This window comes from Melanerpes formicivorus, unplaced genomic scaffold (genome assembly GCF_026170545.1).
Source record: "Melanerpes formicivorus ecotype bairdi unplaced genomic scaffold, bMelFor1.0.p_v2 SCAF_2, whole genome shotgun sequence".
Classification (NCBI taxonomy): Eukaryota; Metazoa; Chordata; class Aves; order Piciformes; family Picidae; genus Melanerpes; species Melanerpes formicivorus.
Genome location: NW_027142354.1, coordinates 18,842,070 through 18,854,719, shown reverse-complemented (window position 1 = coordinate 18,854,719; position 12,650 = coordinate 18,842,070). Strand labels below are relative to the sequence as shown.

At 37.9% G+C, this 12,650-nt stretch overlaps 1 protein-coding gene across 10 annotated transcripts in view; it reads left to right on the top strand.

The window, feature by feature from the left end:
• The window catches only part of STXBP5 (syntaxin binding protein 5), a 109,054-nt gene that overhangs the window by 36,857 nt on the left and 59,547 nt on the right, over positions 1 to 12,650 (top strand). For all 10 annotated transcript variants that reach the window (XM_068152316.1, XM_068152384.1, XM_068152370.1 and 7 more), the window contains 3 exons: positions 2,027 to 2,161; positions 3,202 to 3,265; positions 6,465 to 6,548. In XM_068152316.1, the coding sequence (XP_068008417.1) occupies positions 2,027 to 2,161; positions 3,202 to 3,265; positions 6,465 to 6,548 (283 nt within the window). The remainder of the gene's footprint in view (positions 1 to 2,026; positions 2,162 to 3,201; positions 3,266 to 6,464; positions 6,549 to 12,650) is intronic.

The following is a 12,650-nucleotide window of genomic DNA, read 5'->3' as shown; positions in this document are numbered from 1 at the left end:
TGAATGTTCAATTGCAAAATGTGCTGTACTTACCAAGCTAGCTGATATTTCCTTGGGGATAATGTGGGGAATCTGTTGTGCTAATGAAGAGCTGCCTGCAGAAGTCTACTTTGTGATCTGACAGTCCCAGGCTGTCTCTTTAGGTACACAAAATGTGTCTATTTATAGATACTTCTGTTACAGTTTTTCTTTTTCTAGAGTGGTTTGATACAGGAAAGGATGAGTATGATGCTCTGCTTTTGCTAGTACAGTATTTTCAGGCAGTTGGAGTTTGTGTGGAAGAAAGATGTGAAAAAAATTTAGAGTGTATCTGTAGTCTGTTTTTCCATCTATTCAAAACAATTTATTGTATTTTCCCCATTTATGTACATGTCCATTTGTGGGTAGGGAGAGAGGGAAGGGGAGTTAAAGAAATGGCAACTTCTATTTCTGCTGATCTTAATATGTTATGGGTGGAGCACACTACTCTAACCCTGTGGCGGAAGGATAGTTTTCTGAAAGAAAAATTTACTGTTCTTTTTTTTTAGGGGAAAATAAACAACATGCTATTCATGGCCAAGTGGTAAATAAACAAGTATTGCTTTGCCACCAAGAAGATTCAGATCTTTTGTTTCTGTTCTCCAAATCAAGTTTGAGTCCAATTTTCAGTGGAGCAAGCTAGGCCACTAAGTATAGTCTGTATGTTGATGTGCTAGTATGTTGTCACTGGTCCTTCCGATAAACAAAATTCAGTGAAGCTATGGCTAGGAGGACTATAACCTTTCCAATGTTGTTTAAAATCTGTGTAGCTGAGGGTGTTGTCCTTTTTCTAGAGCAATTGAAGTCACAGCCTCAGCTTCATATAACAGTGAGCAAAAATGATTCAGCTTTTATAAGGGAAATATTGGACAACTATAATTGACAGCATTACTCACAGATCAAGACAGACCTATGTCCCTGCTCCTAAATATTATTTATTTCTGGCTGCTAGGCTACTTTTTTAATCCAACTGATCTAGTTGCCAGCTGCTTCTAGCATGTGGAGTCCTGGCACAGAAGCTATCATGTTGTGCAGCTCTGAGGGTTTATCTTTTCATGCTGCATCTCTTTTCCCTTCTCAATGACCTGCTTGTATGAGAGCTCTGTTACTGGGCAGTAAGGTTTTGGGGCATGGGTTTTGTTTAGGTAGCTCTAGAAGAGTAACCTATGAGGTAGCAAATGTGTTTTAAGGAAAATAATAGCCCCAGATTTAAACTACCTTTAAAATTACTTTTGCAATTGTTTAGGATTGAGTTTTAGGCTTGCTCATGGGGGATAGGTTAGGCTACATGTAAGTTTATATTGTCTATGGTTTGTTTTCTATCTTTGTGATCTTGCTTGAAGCCAGCTTAATCTTTATAAAGCTACTTCTGAGAATACTTGATTGGGTGCCATGGTTTAGTTGATTAGATGGTGTTGGATGATGGGTTGGAAGGTCTCTTCCAACCTGATTTATTCTATTCTGTTCTAATACTTTGTTATTTAAAGCTTCAAGGGGAGATTTGGAGATTATAACAGGAATATTGCATTTTAAGTTTAAAATCACAACAATCTTGAGCAAATATATTCATAAGGTCACAGAATGAGAGGAGTTAGAAGGGACCTGGATATCAGCTACTCCAACCACCCTACTAAGATCGGTATGGCCAGATCAGGTTGCACAGGAACATATCCAAGTGGCTTTTGAAAGTCTCCAGAGGGGGAGAATCCACAACCTCTGCACACTTGATACAACTACTTTCAAAGGTAGCTGTGTGAATGTTGTCAGAATTATGTTATAGTATAGATTAACTTGGTTTCTATAGTTTTGCTTTTTTAAAGTTTTTATAATGCTGTGCATCTCTTACTTATGTCATTATTTCTCTATTGGCTTTGCTACTTTCTCTGCCTGTAACTTCTTTTATTTCTGCTTATTTGCCTATGACCTTTTTCCTACTTTTTGGCAATGTAGACCTTGAAGTATAAGGTATCTAAAAGGCTAATTCCCTTTTTTCATGACTTTTTTTCAGGATAACGTTTTGTCATCTGCCTTTCCAAAGTAAATGGCTCTACGTGGGAACCGAAAGAGGAAATATTCACATTGTCAATGTGGAGTCATTTACTCTCTCAGGCTATGTCATCATGTGGAATAAAGCCATTGAACTGTGAGTTTAATCAAGTGTTGTCCGGGGGGAAGGGAATACAAGTGTCCCAAATAGCATTTCTGCAACTGATGTTACTATTGTTACCTAGAGTAGCTTCCATAATGATCTCAACTACAGCAAATAGGTGATCAAAGTATATAAATAGCAATGTAAATACTTTTTATTTTCATAAATGTGAAGTGTTAGTGTTAATTCACAACTTTCTACCTATAACACTGTTTTATCATAGTGCCTGTAATAGACTTAAAAATTAAGAACTGATAACTAGAAAAAATAATGTACGCTAAAATATGAAGTGGTTGGTACTTGAGCAGGCATATCACTTCTACAGTTTTGGGGCTAAAGCCCAGAGTATAATGATAAACATTATAAGAGAGCTGATGCATGCTGACTATAAAATTACTGTCTGAAAATGTAAATTTCAATAAATCTATTCCTAGAGCCAAGTATACTTTGCAGGCATATACAAGTAAATTTGTGTCTGCAAATGCAGAGTTTTGTGGGTAAAAACATATACTTTTGTGCTGCTGGTCCTGTGCTGCTGCTTTGATCCCAAAATGTTACATCTGTCTTCAAAGCATTCATGATATCCATCACTTGCTAAAGGCTGTTGAAACAAACGTCTTCTCTGGCTCTAGCAAGAAGTCAACAGAATCATAACTGTGTTGTTCTAATAGTGCCCCGCTTGGGCAGTTTTTGAATAGGCAAGGCCTGTTTTCTAGCATGCAAATAAACATTTTATCCAACAGTATTAATTCTATAGCAAATACTAATATTGGAAAACTAATGGCAAATTTTATTTTAGCAAATGAGCAGTAAGCAAGTCTTTCCTTATTAGATAAAGACAAAATCAAAGTGCCTAAAAATAAAGTATTTATGGACTTGAAGATAAAAATGACTCTGTGCTGAATATCAACAGCTTGCTTATATGGAGTGTATATCTGCAGAATCTGTATTGTAGTCATCCTGATGAAGTTTTGGGCAGGGGAAATTTTCATATTTTTATTTTTTTTAATTAAATGGAAACATTTCTTGTTTAGGTCATCCAAATCTCACCCAGGACCTGTTGTCCACATTAGCGACAATCCAATGGATGAAGGAAAGGTAGGATATGTTCAAAGACTATTCAATACACTATTTTTCAAGCAGGACTTTTAGAATTGTATAGAAACTACTGCTTTTTGAGAAAGCATTAAATAGATGAGGACAATGTTAAAAGCAAAACCAAATCCTAGATCAAGGTTTTAGGCTCTGAAAATACAAAGCAAGTTAGACATGACTGTAGGACACATTACTGGAAGCACTGAATTCTTGTACTCAGAAACGTTTGAAAACATGGCTGAAAACTCATAATTGCAAAAATTCTTGAAAATAAAAGCAAAGAACTTCACTTATAGTGGTAAATATTAAGATGTGACCAAGAAAACCTTATCATAACCTGAGTCCAGAAATAGTGGGATGGAAATGAAATAAATTTTATAATCATAGTGGTTTAAGTTAGAAGGGACCTTTAAAGGTTGTCTAGTTTCAGCCATCCCTGTTGTAGTCAGGGATACCATCTGCTAGATCGTGTTGCTCAAGGCCTGGCTTTCAACACTTCTGGAACTGCATACTCCACAGCTTCTCTGATCAACTTGCTCCACTACCTTCCCCACCCTCACACTGAAAAATTTCTTCCTAATGTCTAATTTAAATCTAGTTTCTTCCACTTTGAAACCATTGCCCCTCATTCTATCACTATGTGCCTTTGTAAAAAGTCCCTCTCAAGCTATCCTGGAAGGCTTCTATAAGGTCTCCCTGGAGCCTTCTTCAGGTTGAACAAGCCCAATACTCTAAGCCTACCTTCATAGGTGCTCCAGCCCTCTGGTCATCTTGATGACCCTTCTCTGAGCCTGCTCTAACACTTTCATGTCCTTGTATTTGGCACTGCAGAGATGGCCACAGCATTCCAGGTGGGGTCTTATGATCATACTCTTGGGTGGTGTTGTTTTACAACTTTAAAATGTCTTTTTATATATATTGCATACTGATAGAGAATACTGTGTAGTTTGTCTTTAATATAAGGCAGCAGTTTTTATGAGAATTGAGGTTGAGGTGACACACCCTTATTTAGCAGACAGCATCTAGTCATTATAATAACTTGCTTGAAGTGCCTGCCTACAACTAGACACTTCAGGAAAGTCAACTCAGCTAAAATAAGAGCAAGCTATATATTAGACTTGTCTTTCATTTGACATAGTATTAGCATAATCTTTATTTTGACAAAGTTTTACAGTACATGCTCTTGAAGCACTTGCAAGGCAACTTCCTGTCCTGTGACACAGCAGCCCCAGAGAAGAACTTGAGCTATGAATTCAGTATTCACTGATTCCTTCTGATTTATTAAAGTAAATTTACAGGTATTACCCTTTTCTTTGAGAGCTCTGTTGTGAGTCTCATGCAGAGCCAACATAGAACACACAACTTAGTTCACCATGAAGATTTTGCCAATTAAAAGAGAAAGCAAGGAGTTCAAATGTTAGCATGCTTTTTCTGGATGACAGTAACTACTGTAGTACCAAACCATATATTCCCCACTTAAGTCATGGTTGCAAGACTAAGTCTGTTCTTCAGGTAACAAACTTCTTTTGCAAGTCTTGGGGTGAGATCATGTAACTGGCTCGCTCTAGTAAAAATCTTAAGCCTTTTTAGTTTGTGTGACCCATATAGTTGTTTAGCCACATCTTGGTGTTCTACTGCAACTTTTTTTCAGACCACTTGGTCCATGTTGAAGAGTAAATAGGAGGGATTTTAAAACAAAACACCAAAAACAAACTGGAAAAAGCCCAAACAAAAAAACCCCACCCCAAATACAACACAACAACAACAAACAAAAAAATCCTCCAAAATATGAAAGAAGGATTTGAGAACATCAGTCCTGCATGCGTTTTTTTACCAAGAGTGTGTAGGTCCCTGAAAACAGAACAGTTATAACTTGGCTAGAGAGACTTTGATGGTACCTGAAGCAGATTTTCATTAATGACTGTTCTAGATTAATCAGGCATGATTGCATTAAATGCTGAGTTTTTGGTGATGTAATTTCTCAGAAATATCTTGGAGTTTTGAACTCCTGTTTGTGAGGGAAACTCCTGTTTCCTCCCCCTCTACTCTGCCCTAGTGAGGCCCTACCTGGAATACTGCATCCAGCTCAAGAGGGGTCTACTTGAAAGAATCCAACAGAGGGCTACAGGGATGATTAAGGAACTGGAGCACTGCCTTATGAAGAAAGGCTGAGACACCTGGGGCTTTTTAGTTTGGAGAGAAGACTGAGAGGGGATCTAGTAAGTGTCCTCAGGACACTTGTTTGCTCACAGAATATACTCCTACAAGACTGAGTAAATCCCTGCAGCAAAATATTGTATTTTTTTTGTATTTCTGTGCTGGTAAAAGAAATTGGGAGTAAAGGTGTGCTACTTAATGCTGGCACTGCTTTTCCTGTAGTAACATTGCTCAAAGGAAAGGTTTGACAGTAGGTCCAGCACCTATGAAAAATGAAGCTGTATTGCTGCCTTCTATATGACAAATGCCAAGACTAGTACTACTGCCTTAAGACAAGCATCACTTAAAGTAGGAGAGCAAATCACTTAGCTACTTGGCTTTGTGTTAGACCAATTATTATGGATTATCTGAATCTTCACCCCCTGTGGAAATGGTATAATCTTGAGTCTAGCAAAAAGATTATTGGGGAAAATTATCTTGTCCAATTTCGCTCTAGCTTCACTCTTCTTTCCATCTGATGTTCTTGGTGTTCCTTTCTCCAGTTATCTCAATTGTGATTAACATAGAGAGAAGCTCATATTACATTGTTTCTTTATAGACAATGAATGAACTGTTACTTGTAACTTCAAGAAGAATATCACAAATCTAAGCAGAACAAATTCCAGTGAATAAAAATACACGTAAAAATTTATTTTCCAACCCACCCATTTTCACTCAGAAGGAGTGCATTAATGAAAGGTCAGTGTTGACATTTCTAGAACTCAAGGGGGATTTCCAAGGAATCTTCATAAGAATGCTGCTTTCTAGAAAATGTTTTACTTTTGCATGAAAGTCAGTTTTCTTAGCTGGAAGTTTAGGAGAATGGCAAGTACAAGTAAACATCTCTAATATTGAGGTCTTCATCTCTCCTTGTCTTCATACACTCATTAGAGTAACTGCATGTAATTAATACTGCATCTCCTTGGGACAAGAACTACAAGCATTGCAAATTGTATTGGTTCTGCTTATTCTTACAAAGACCTAATAAATCGGCTTATTATTGCAGCTTCTGATTGGCTTTGAGTCTGGAACAGTGGTATTATGGGATCTGAAGTCCAAGAAGGCAGATTACAGATACACACATGATGAGGTAACATTTTTCATCTGCATTACTTACTATGAGGGTATAATTTGCTATTCTAATAGTGACTTTTACTATTTTTCTTTCATTTCTTCTCCTACTTCTGTCTCCAGTGGATCAATAAATAAGTGTCTTTGAAATTGCAAGTACTTGAAGTTTTCTCTAAAAGAGCCATAGTGTTTGAATAATAGAAACTTCAGACCTGAGTAAGTGTTGACAGAGTTGAAGTTTGAAACAATGAATGGTGGCATGGATTTCTTCAGTAATTATGGGGGCTGATTCTTTAGTAGTTTGGGGGCCTGAGAGGGGAAGCTTTCAAATGTTGGGGGGGGGGTGTTTAATTTTTTTTAGCAGTGTGGCTTTCACCTGTATTTTAAAAACTTGAGTCTTGAGTTGAAACAAGATGGTTTAGCAATTTCCATGATTTGGAATCTCTCACATTCTGAAAAGGTGTACGGGGGGAAAAGCCACTAAATAGTTTCACTAGAACAGTGCTATAAACACCAGCACTCTCCCCCCCCCCCCCCCCTTTTTTTTTTTAGGGTAAGATCAAGGTTTGAAACAAAACTAGGGGATGTTTAGAAAAAACAATGGTATTGAATTATTTCTCTTTTTTAAAAAGTAATTTTGATTCTTAAGAGAATGTAGGCTTTTTGAAAGGTTACAAAACCCAATTCAACATAATATTCAAGGTGATGTGTTTTATTTAATATTAGTCTCAATTGCATTTCATTAATTGTAAAAAGGACTGTATCATTCTTCAGTACCAGTTAGGCCTGTTTCTTGTATCACAGCAGATGTGCTTTCTTTAGCTCTGTGCTGAACTCTCCACAAGACAGCATTTGGGTTTTTTTTGTATGATGGTTCTGACTCAGTGCTCATGCTTGTGTGTTAGTTCTGCCAATGAAGAGTTTGAAGGGAAAATCAGTGAAGCGGTCTAAGCCTTAGGTAGTCAGAGCTCTATTAGGGCATCAGAGCTCAATGAAGCTTCTTTGTTCACAAATTTCTGTATAAGCTTCAAAGATGTTAAGAGCAATTTTTGTACCTTCCAGTTTCATTGCATGTACCTAGTTCATTCTCTCTTGCTTTTTACATAGCCTGTCTCCACTATCTGTTTTCCAGTTTTAATCAAGTTCATTCTATAAGCCTTATGCTTTTGGCTTTAAATTTCTGGTTTTAACCATTCTGTTGTATTTTTGCTTTATAAAAAGAGAAACACAAAAACATAGTGTATTCAAAATGCAGTCACACTGGATTTATGCTGTGGAATAATTATGTTTTATTTCTGTTTTGATACTGGATTAGCCTCTGGATGCAGGCATTAAGCTGATGCTTCCTTGGAACAACCTCCTCTGAAACTAGAGTCTCATTCTTCAGTGTTAAGTGTCGGTTCAAAGTCCATTGGATTTATGCATAGCTTCACATTTACATGGACAATAAAAAAATGTTAAGTCTTTCTGCAGTTCTTCCACTAGAATCCTGATTCTGTATTGAATATGCTTTGGTATTGTTAGCAGAATTACCACACTAATATGCTTCAAATTTTCCAAGTTTAGGAATAAACTGAGCAGCACAGGTCCCTGAGGCAACCTCAACCAGTTGCCTTCAGCCATGAACTAATTAATTTCTACCATCCTATCTTGATTCTAGTTTGCTTTGCTTCCTGATACCTTAACCAATTACTCATTAGTTAAGGGATCTGTAGTGTGGGTTTAGTTTCCTGTAAGAGGTATTGTTGAAAGACTTTGAAAACAGTGTATGCAGCTTAATTCATGCTTCTCTTCACTGCATGCTTGTTAATGTTTTTGGAGGTTTGTTTGAGTCTGATGTTTGTTTTACAAAAAAACATGTTGACTTCTTACTGGTATATTGTACTCATCTATAGGTAGATTTATTCTGTTCTTAGTTTTGATGACATTTCTAGAAACTTACCCAGGGTAGACACTGTGCTAATTATTCTGGTTTTCTGTGAATGTTGTGGTCTGTTTGTTTAAAAAATTGACTCCATACCTGTTATATTCTTGAACTAATCCTGACTTGAAAGGAGGTGAGCAGTGAATAGCTCACCTGTCTCATCTTCAGGTCCCTTTAGGATTTATATGTGAAATCATCTAGCTCAGTTTTTGTTTGGTTTTTTTTCATTGCAAAAGAAGTAATTGCGTATCTAAAGGTCAGATTGTTCATTAAAGAAATGATCATTACTATAACTTAGGAATGGAGAAGAAAGGGACAGGAAAAAAAACCTATGGAGTGAATTTTGAGTATCACTGTTCTGATTAGTAAGAATCAACGTACATAAAGCTACTTAAATTATACTGGCCATTCAAGTCTTAGAGGTTGAATGATGTGTTTTCTGTGAGTTCCAGTTGCCCTTAAGAAAAATATTTCTTTGGAAAGAAGAATTACTGCATACAGTAGTAATTAGTTGGTTCTCATCCATTTAACATTGTATGACAAGGAATTTCTTCTTCAGTGGGCAGGTTATGTAGATCCAATTGAAGGGGGAAGGCAGGGTAGAATAATGGCCCTTTCTTAATTTGAATTTGATATAGTTAGGCACTTTAAGTTCTTCTGGGTTCTGGCCTGAAAGGCAAAATTAATTATTTTATTTCTATGCCAAACAATTGAAAATGTGTTTCTTGAAAGGTATCACTGTAGAGAGGGCTGTCACTGTTTCTGGACTGAACACCTTGATAGAGGATCCTGTCAGATACAGAAAATATAATGAATAGGAAGGCGGAGAAAGCAGATGAAATGCATGTCTCCGATTTACCTTTTTTTGGTGCAAGTTAGGTGAAGTAGGGCTGCTTCTGTATCTCTTTGATTTTATTCTTTGTTGCCTTTTTATTAACTGCAAAAATAGAGTAATCTTCCTCAATTTTGCTAGTGAATGGAGTAGTCAACTCCATGATGCTACCTTTCTAGTTATCTTGTTCATGCTGTCTGTTCTCTCTTCTTCCCCAACTGTGCCATCTCAGACCACTGAAATGTATGGGGGGGGGGGGGTGTCACAAAGGGATCCTGTTTGGTGAATCAGGCCTGCTTGTTAGCACTGGGGAAACTGTCTTTAACCCTGTTGAAAAGAAATAATTTTAATACTAGTGAACTGTGTAGGCCTATCGGTCTTAAGCCATCACCAGTCACTGAAAGGGTAATAACTGACACTATGCCTATTAGAAATCAGTGCTCTACCTGGGACATGAATTTTCTTGCTGCTGAAAGTTTCAGGACTGACATCAACAGAGCTTGGCAGTATAGCACAGCTGCAGTTCTTCATAGTATTGAAGCACCAGATGTAGTTGTCAGGACCCTGGAGCTGGATCCTTTTTCCTGTAGTGGTGCTGTGAAACATGCTTGTTTGCTTGATGGTGGCTATTAAGAGGTGACTATGGGTTAGTGGCAGTGGCTTAGCAGTAGTGGTGGGATTGTGAGCTCTAGGTGAGTGGTTGGACTTGATCTCAAACATTTCTTCCAGCCTCAGTGCTTACATGGTTTTATGGCTTTATGCTTCATCAGGTAGAATGAATAATATGGTCAGGCACTTTGATACCATAAAGACTATTTTGCTAGAAATTTTTCTGTTGGATTAGGCTTCCCTCTCATCACCTTGTAGTCGAGAGTGGTCTTTTAAATGTGTAACTGGAAGGACTTGTGAAGTCCAGCATGCCATCATTTGTTGCAACTTTTTGACTCAAAACTTCAGATGTGCGAAGAGATCCGGATGTCATCCTCTGATTTTCTTCTGCTAAGAAACAAAGATGAAACTCCCTGCATCATCAGAGGTTCATCAAAATATGCAGTTTCCATGTGGAAGAAGCTGAATCTCATTTTATCTTTGGCTTTTTGCTTGGTTTCATTCCAAATTACCTTGCTTCTCAAAGGCTCTATTGAAGCATTGTTGCATTGGGGAAATCTTATTTGTTGCCTGAATGCTAAGTCAGTGCAGCAGGTTCTTTCTGTCTGGACTTGTGTGGCTGTCCAGCACCCTGATCTGATAGTTGCAGCGAAAGAACACTAGGAACACTTATTCCAAAGACAGGAATAGTTACAGGGTAGAGACACCCCTGAAACATTTATAATTGTACTGCTGCTTAGCTGTAGCCATGGGAGGTCACTCTAGGCCATGATTAGTATTAGTGCTGATTGATGACATCCTTCCCTCAATGACGTTCTAGTGAATAATGGGGAGTTCAGAATTTGTTCTTTATTTTTCTGTATTGGCAATAAGGTCCTGAACTTCCAGTACTGTGGGGCTTTTCTGTTTGTTTGTTTTAATTATTATAACAGTCATATGTTTTATGTGACAAACAATGCAGGAGCATACCATTCTATTTCAGAGAATTTGGAGGAAATTGCTTGTGACACAATGGAACTACGGTTGTGAATGAACTTTTCTTTAGAAACGTTTTTGAAAACCCTTTAAACATCTCTTTGGTTGTGAGTTTTTTTTATATTGCTGTGTACAACTACCTGAAGGGAGGCTGTAGCCAGGTGAGGGTTGGGTCTCTTCTCCCAGGCAACCAGCACCAGAACAAGAGGACACAGTCTCAACCTGCACCAGGGAGGTTTAGACTGGGTGTTAGGAAGAAGTTCTTCATAGAGTCACTGGCCATTGGAATGGGCTGCCCAGGGAGGTGGTGTAGTCACCATCACTGGAAGTGTTTAAGAGGAGATTGGATGGGGCACATAGTGCCATGGTTTAGTTGATTAGATAGTGTTGGGTGATGGATTTGACTCAATGACCTTGAAGGTCTTTTCCAACCTGGTTAATTCTATTCTAAGATAATGCAATACACTATTACCTCAGCCTGTTTGCAGGCCAGTGTAGTGAAATGCAGGAGTAGAAGCCAGGGACACCACTCTCTCCCCCTGTAACCCACAGTCTGCACAGCAGGAAAGACTGGCACCCCAAAAATGAGAAACATCAACTGGGACAGGAACCTTGTCATGTTACCATCTGAACTTCAAGCCCCATGATACTTGGCTCCAGACAGCACTTTCATTTTGGATCTGGCAGGATGGCAGCATGGTATTGAATATCAGCAGCAGTTTCAACACAACCCATGACAATTCCCTCTACAGATAACTCTTTCTAAGGATACAAATACCTTGTAGCTTAAATCGTACAATTCTAGAATACCTTTGAATTGGAAAGGATTTTCAGAGGTCATATAGCAACAGTCCTTTGTGGCACCAGTGTGTGATCTTGTCATGAGGGATTACTATCTGATCTGGATCTGTATGACCAGTAATACATTCCACAAATATATTTGGGACAACTGAATCAGCACCAGGTAATCATACTGCTGCATCATGGCACCAACAGGATGCAAAGTGAACTTTTAAATCGAGATGAGAAATATCAATAAACCTTTGAGAGGTTTATTTTGAATAAGTAAGTTTTGTGTGAAATGCTGGGGGGGAAATTACTCCTAGGAACTTTCCAGTGTCTTTAAGAAGCTATCTGCAACCTCAGTGGCTTCTGCCTGTTTTTTCAATATTGGATGTTATGCTTTCCTTCAAATTCTTGCACTAACAGTGGCAATGGAAAAAAAGTCAGAACTTTTGCCCTTGATTATTGAGATGATTTTTCAGTTATCAGTTTCATTTTGATGATTGAGGCTAGTGCTGTTAACCAACTAATGCCACCTGAAGTTACAGTACATTTTTCACTTGCCACTGTAGATATTAGCCTATTGTATATGTAGAGATTTTTCTACAACTGCTAGTAGGTCTGGTTTTATTTTTCAGGCTTACACAAGGTTGTGAATTGCAAGGATAGTGTTGTGTAGCAAAGTTTAGCATACTCAACCCTCAGAATTTTTGGTGGATTCTCTTAAAAATACATAAACCATGCATTTTATTGAGCTTTAAATAACACTTAGCTATATTGCTAAGTGTAACCAGGTGCTCTATAAAACTAAAGATAAAAACCCATAAAGCCAAAGGCGTCATTCTCCTTCAGCGTTCTTTCCATCCCATCAGGTTTCTTGCAGAACTTAAGTGATAATAATCCTTCTTTGTTGTGCTCAGTTTATCAGATCTCTTTATGTTCTTAAGCATTAGGGCTGTTTCAATAGTAATGGGTTGTTGAGTTTCCTTCCTCCTGAC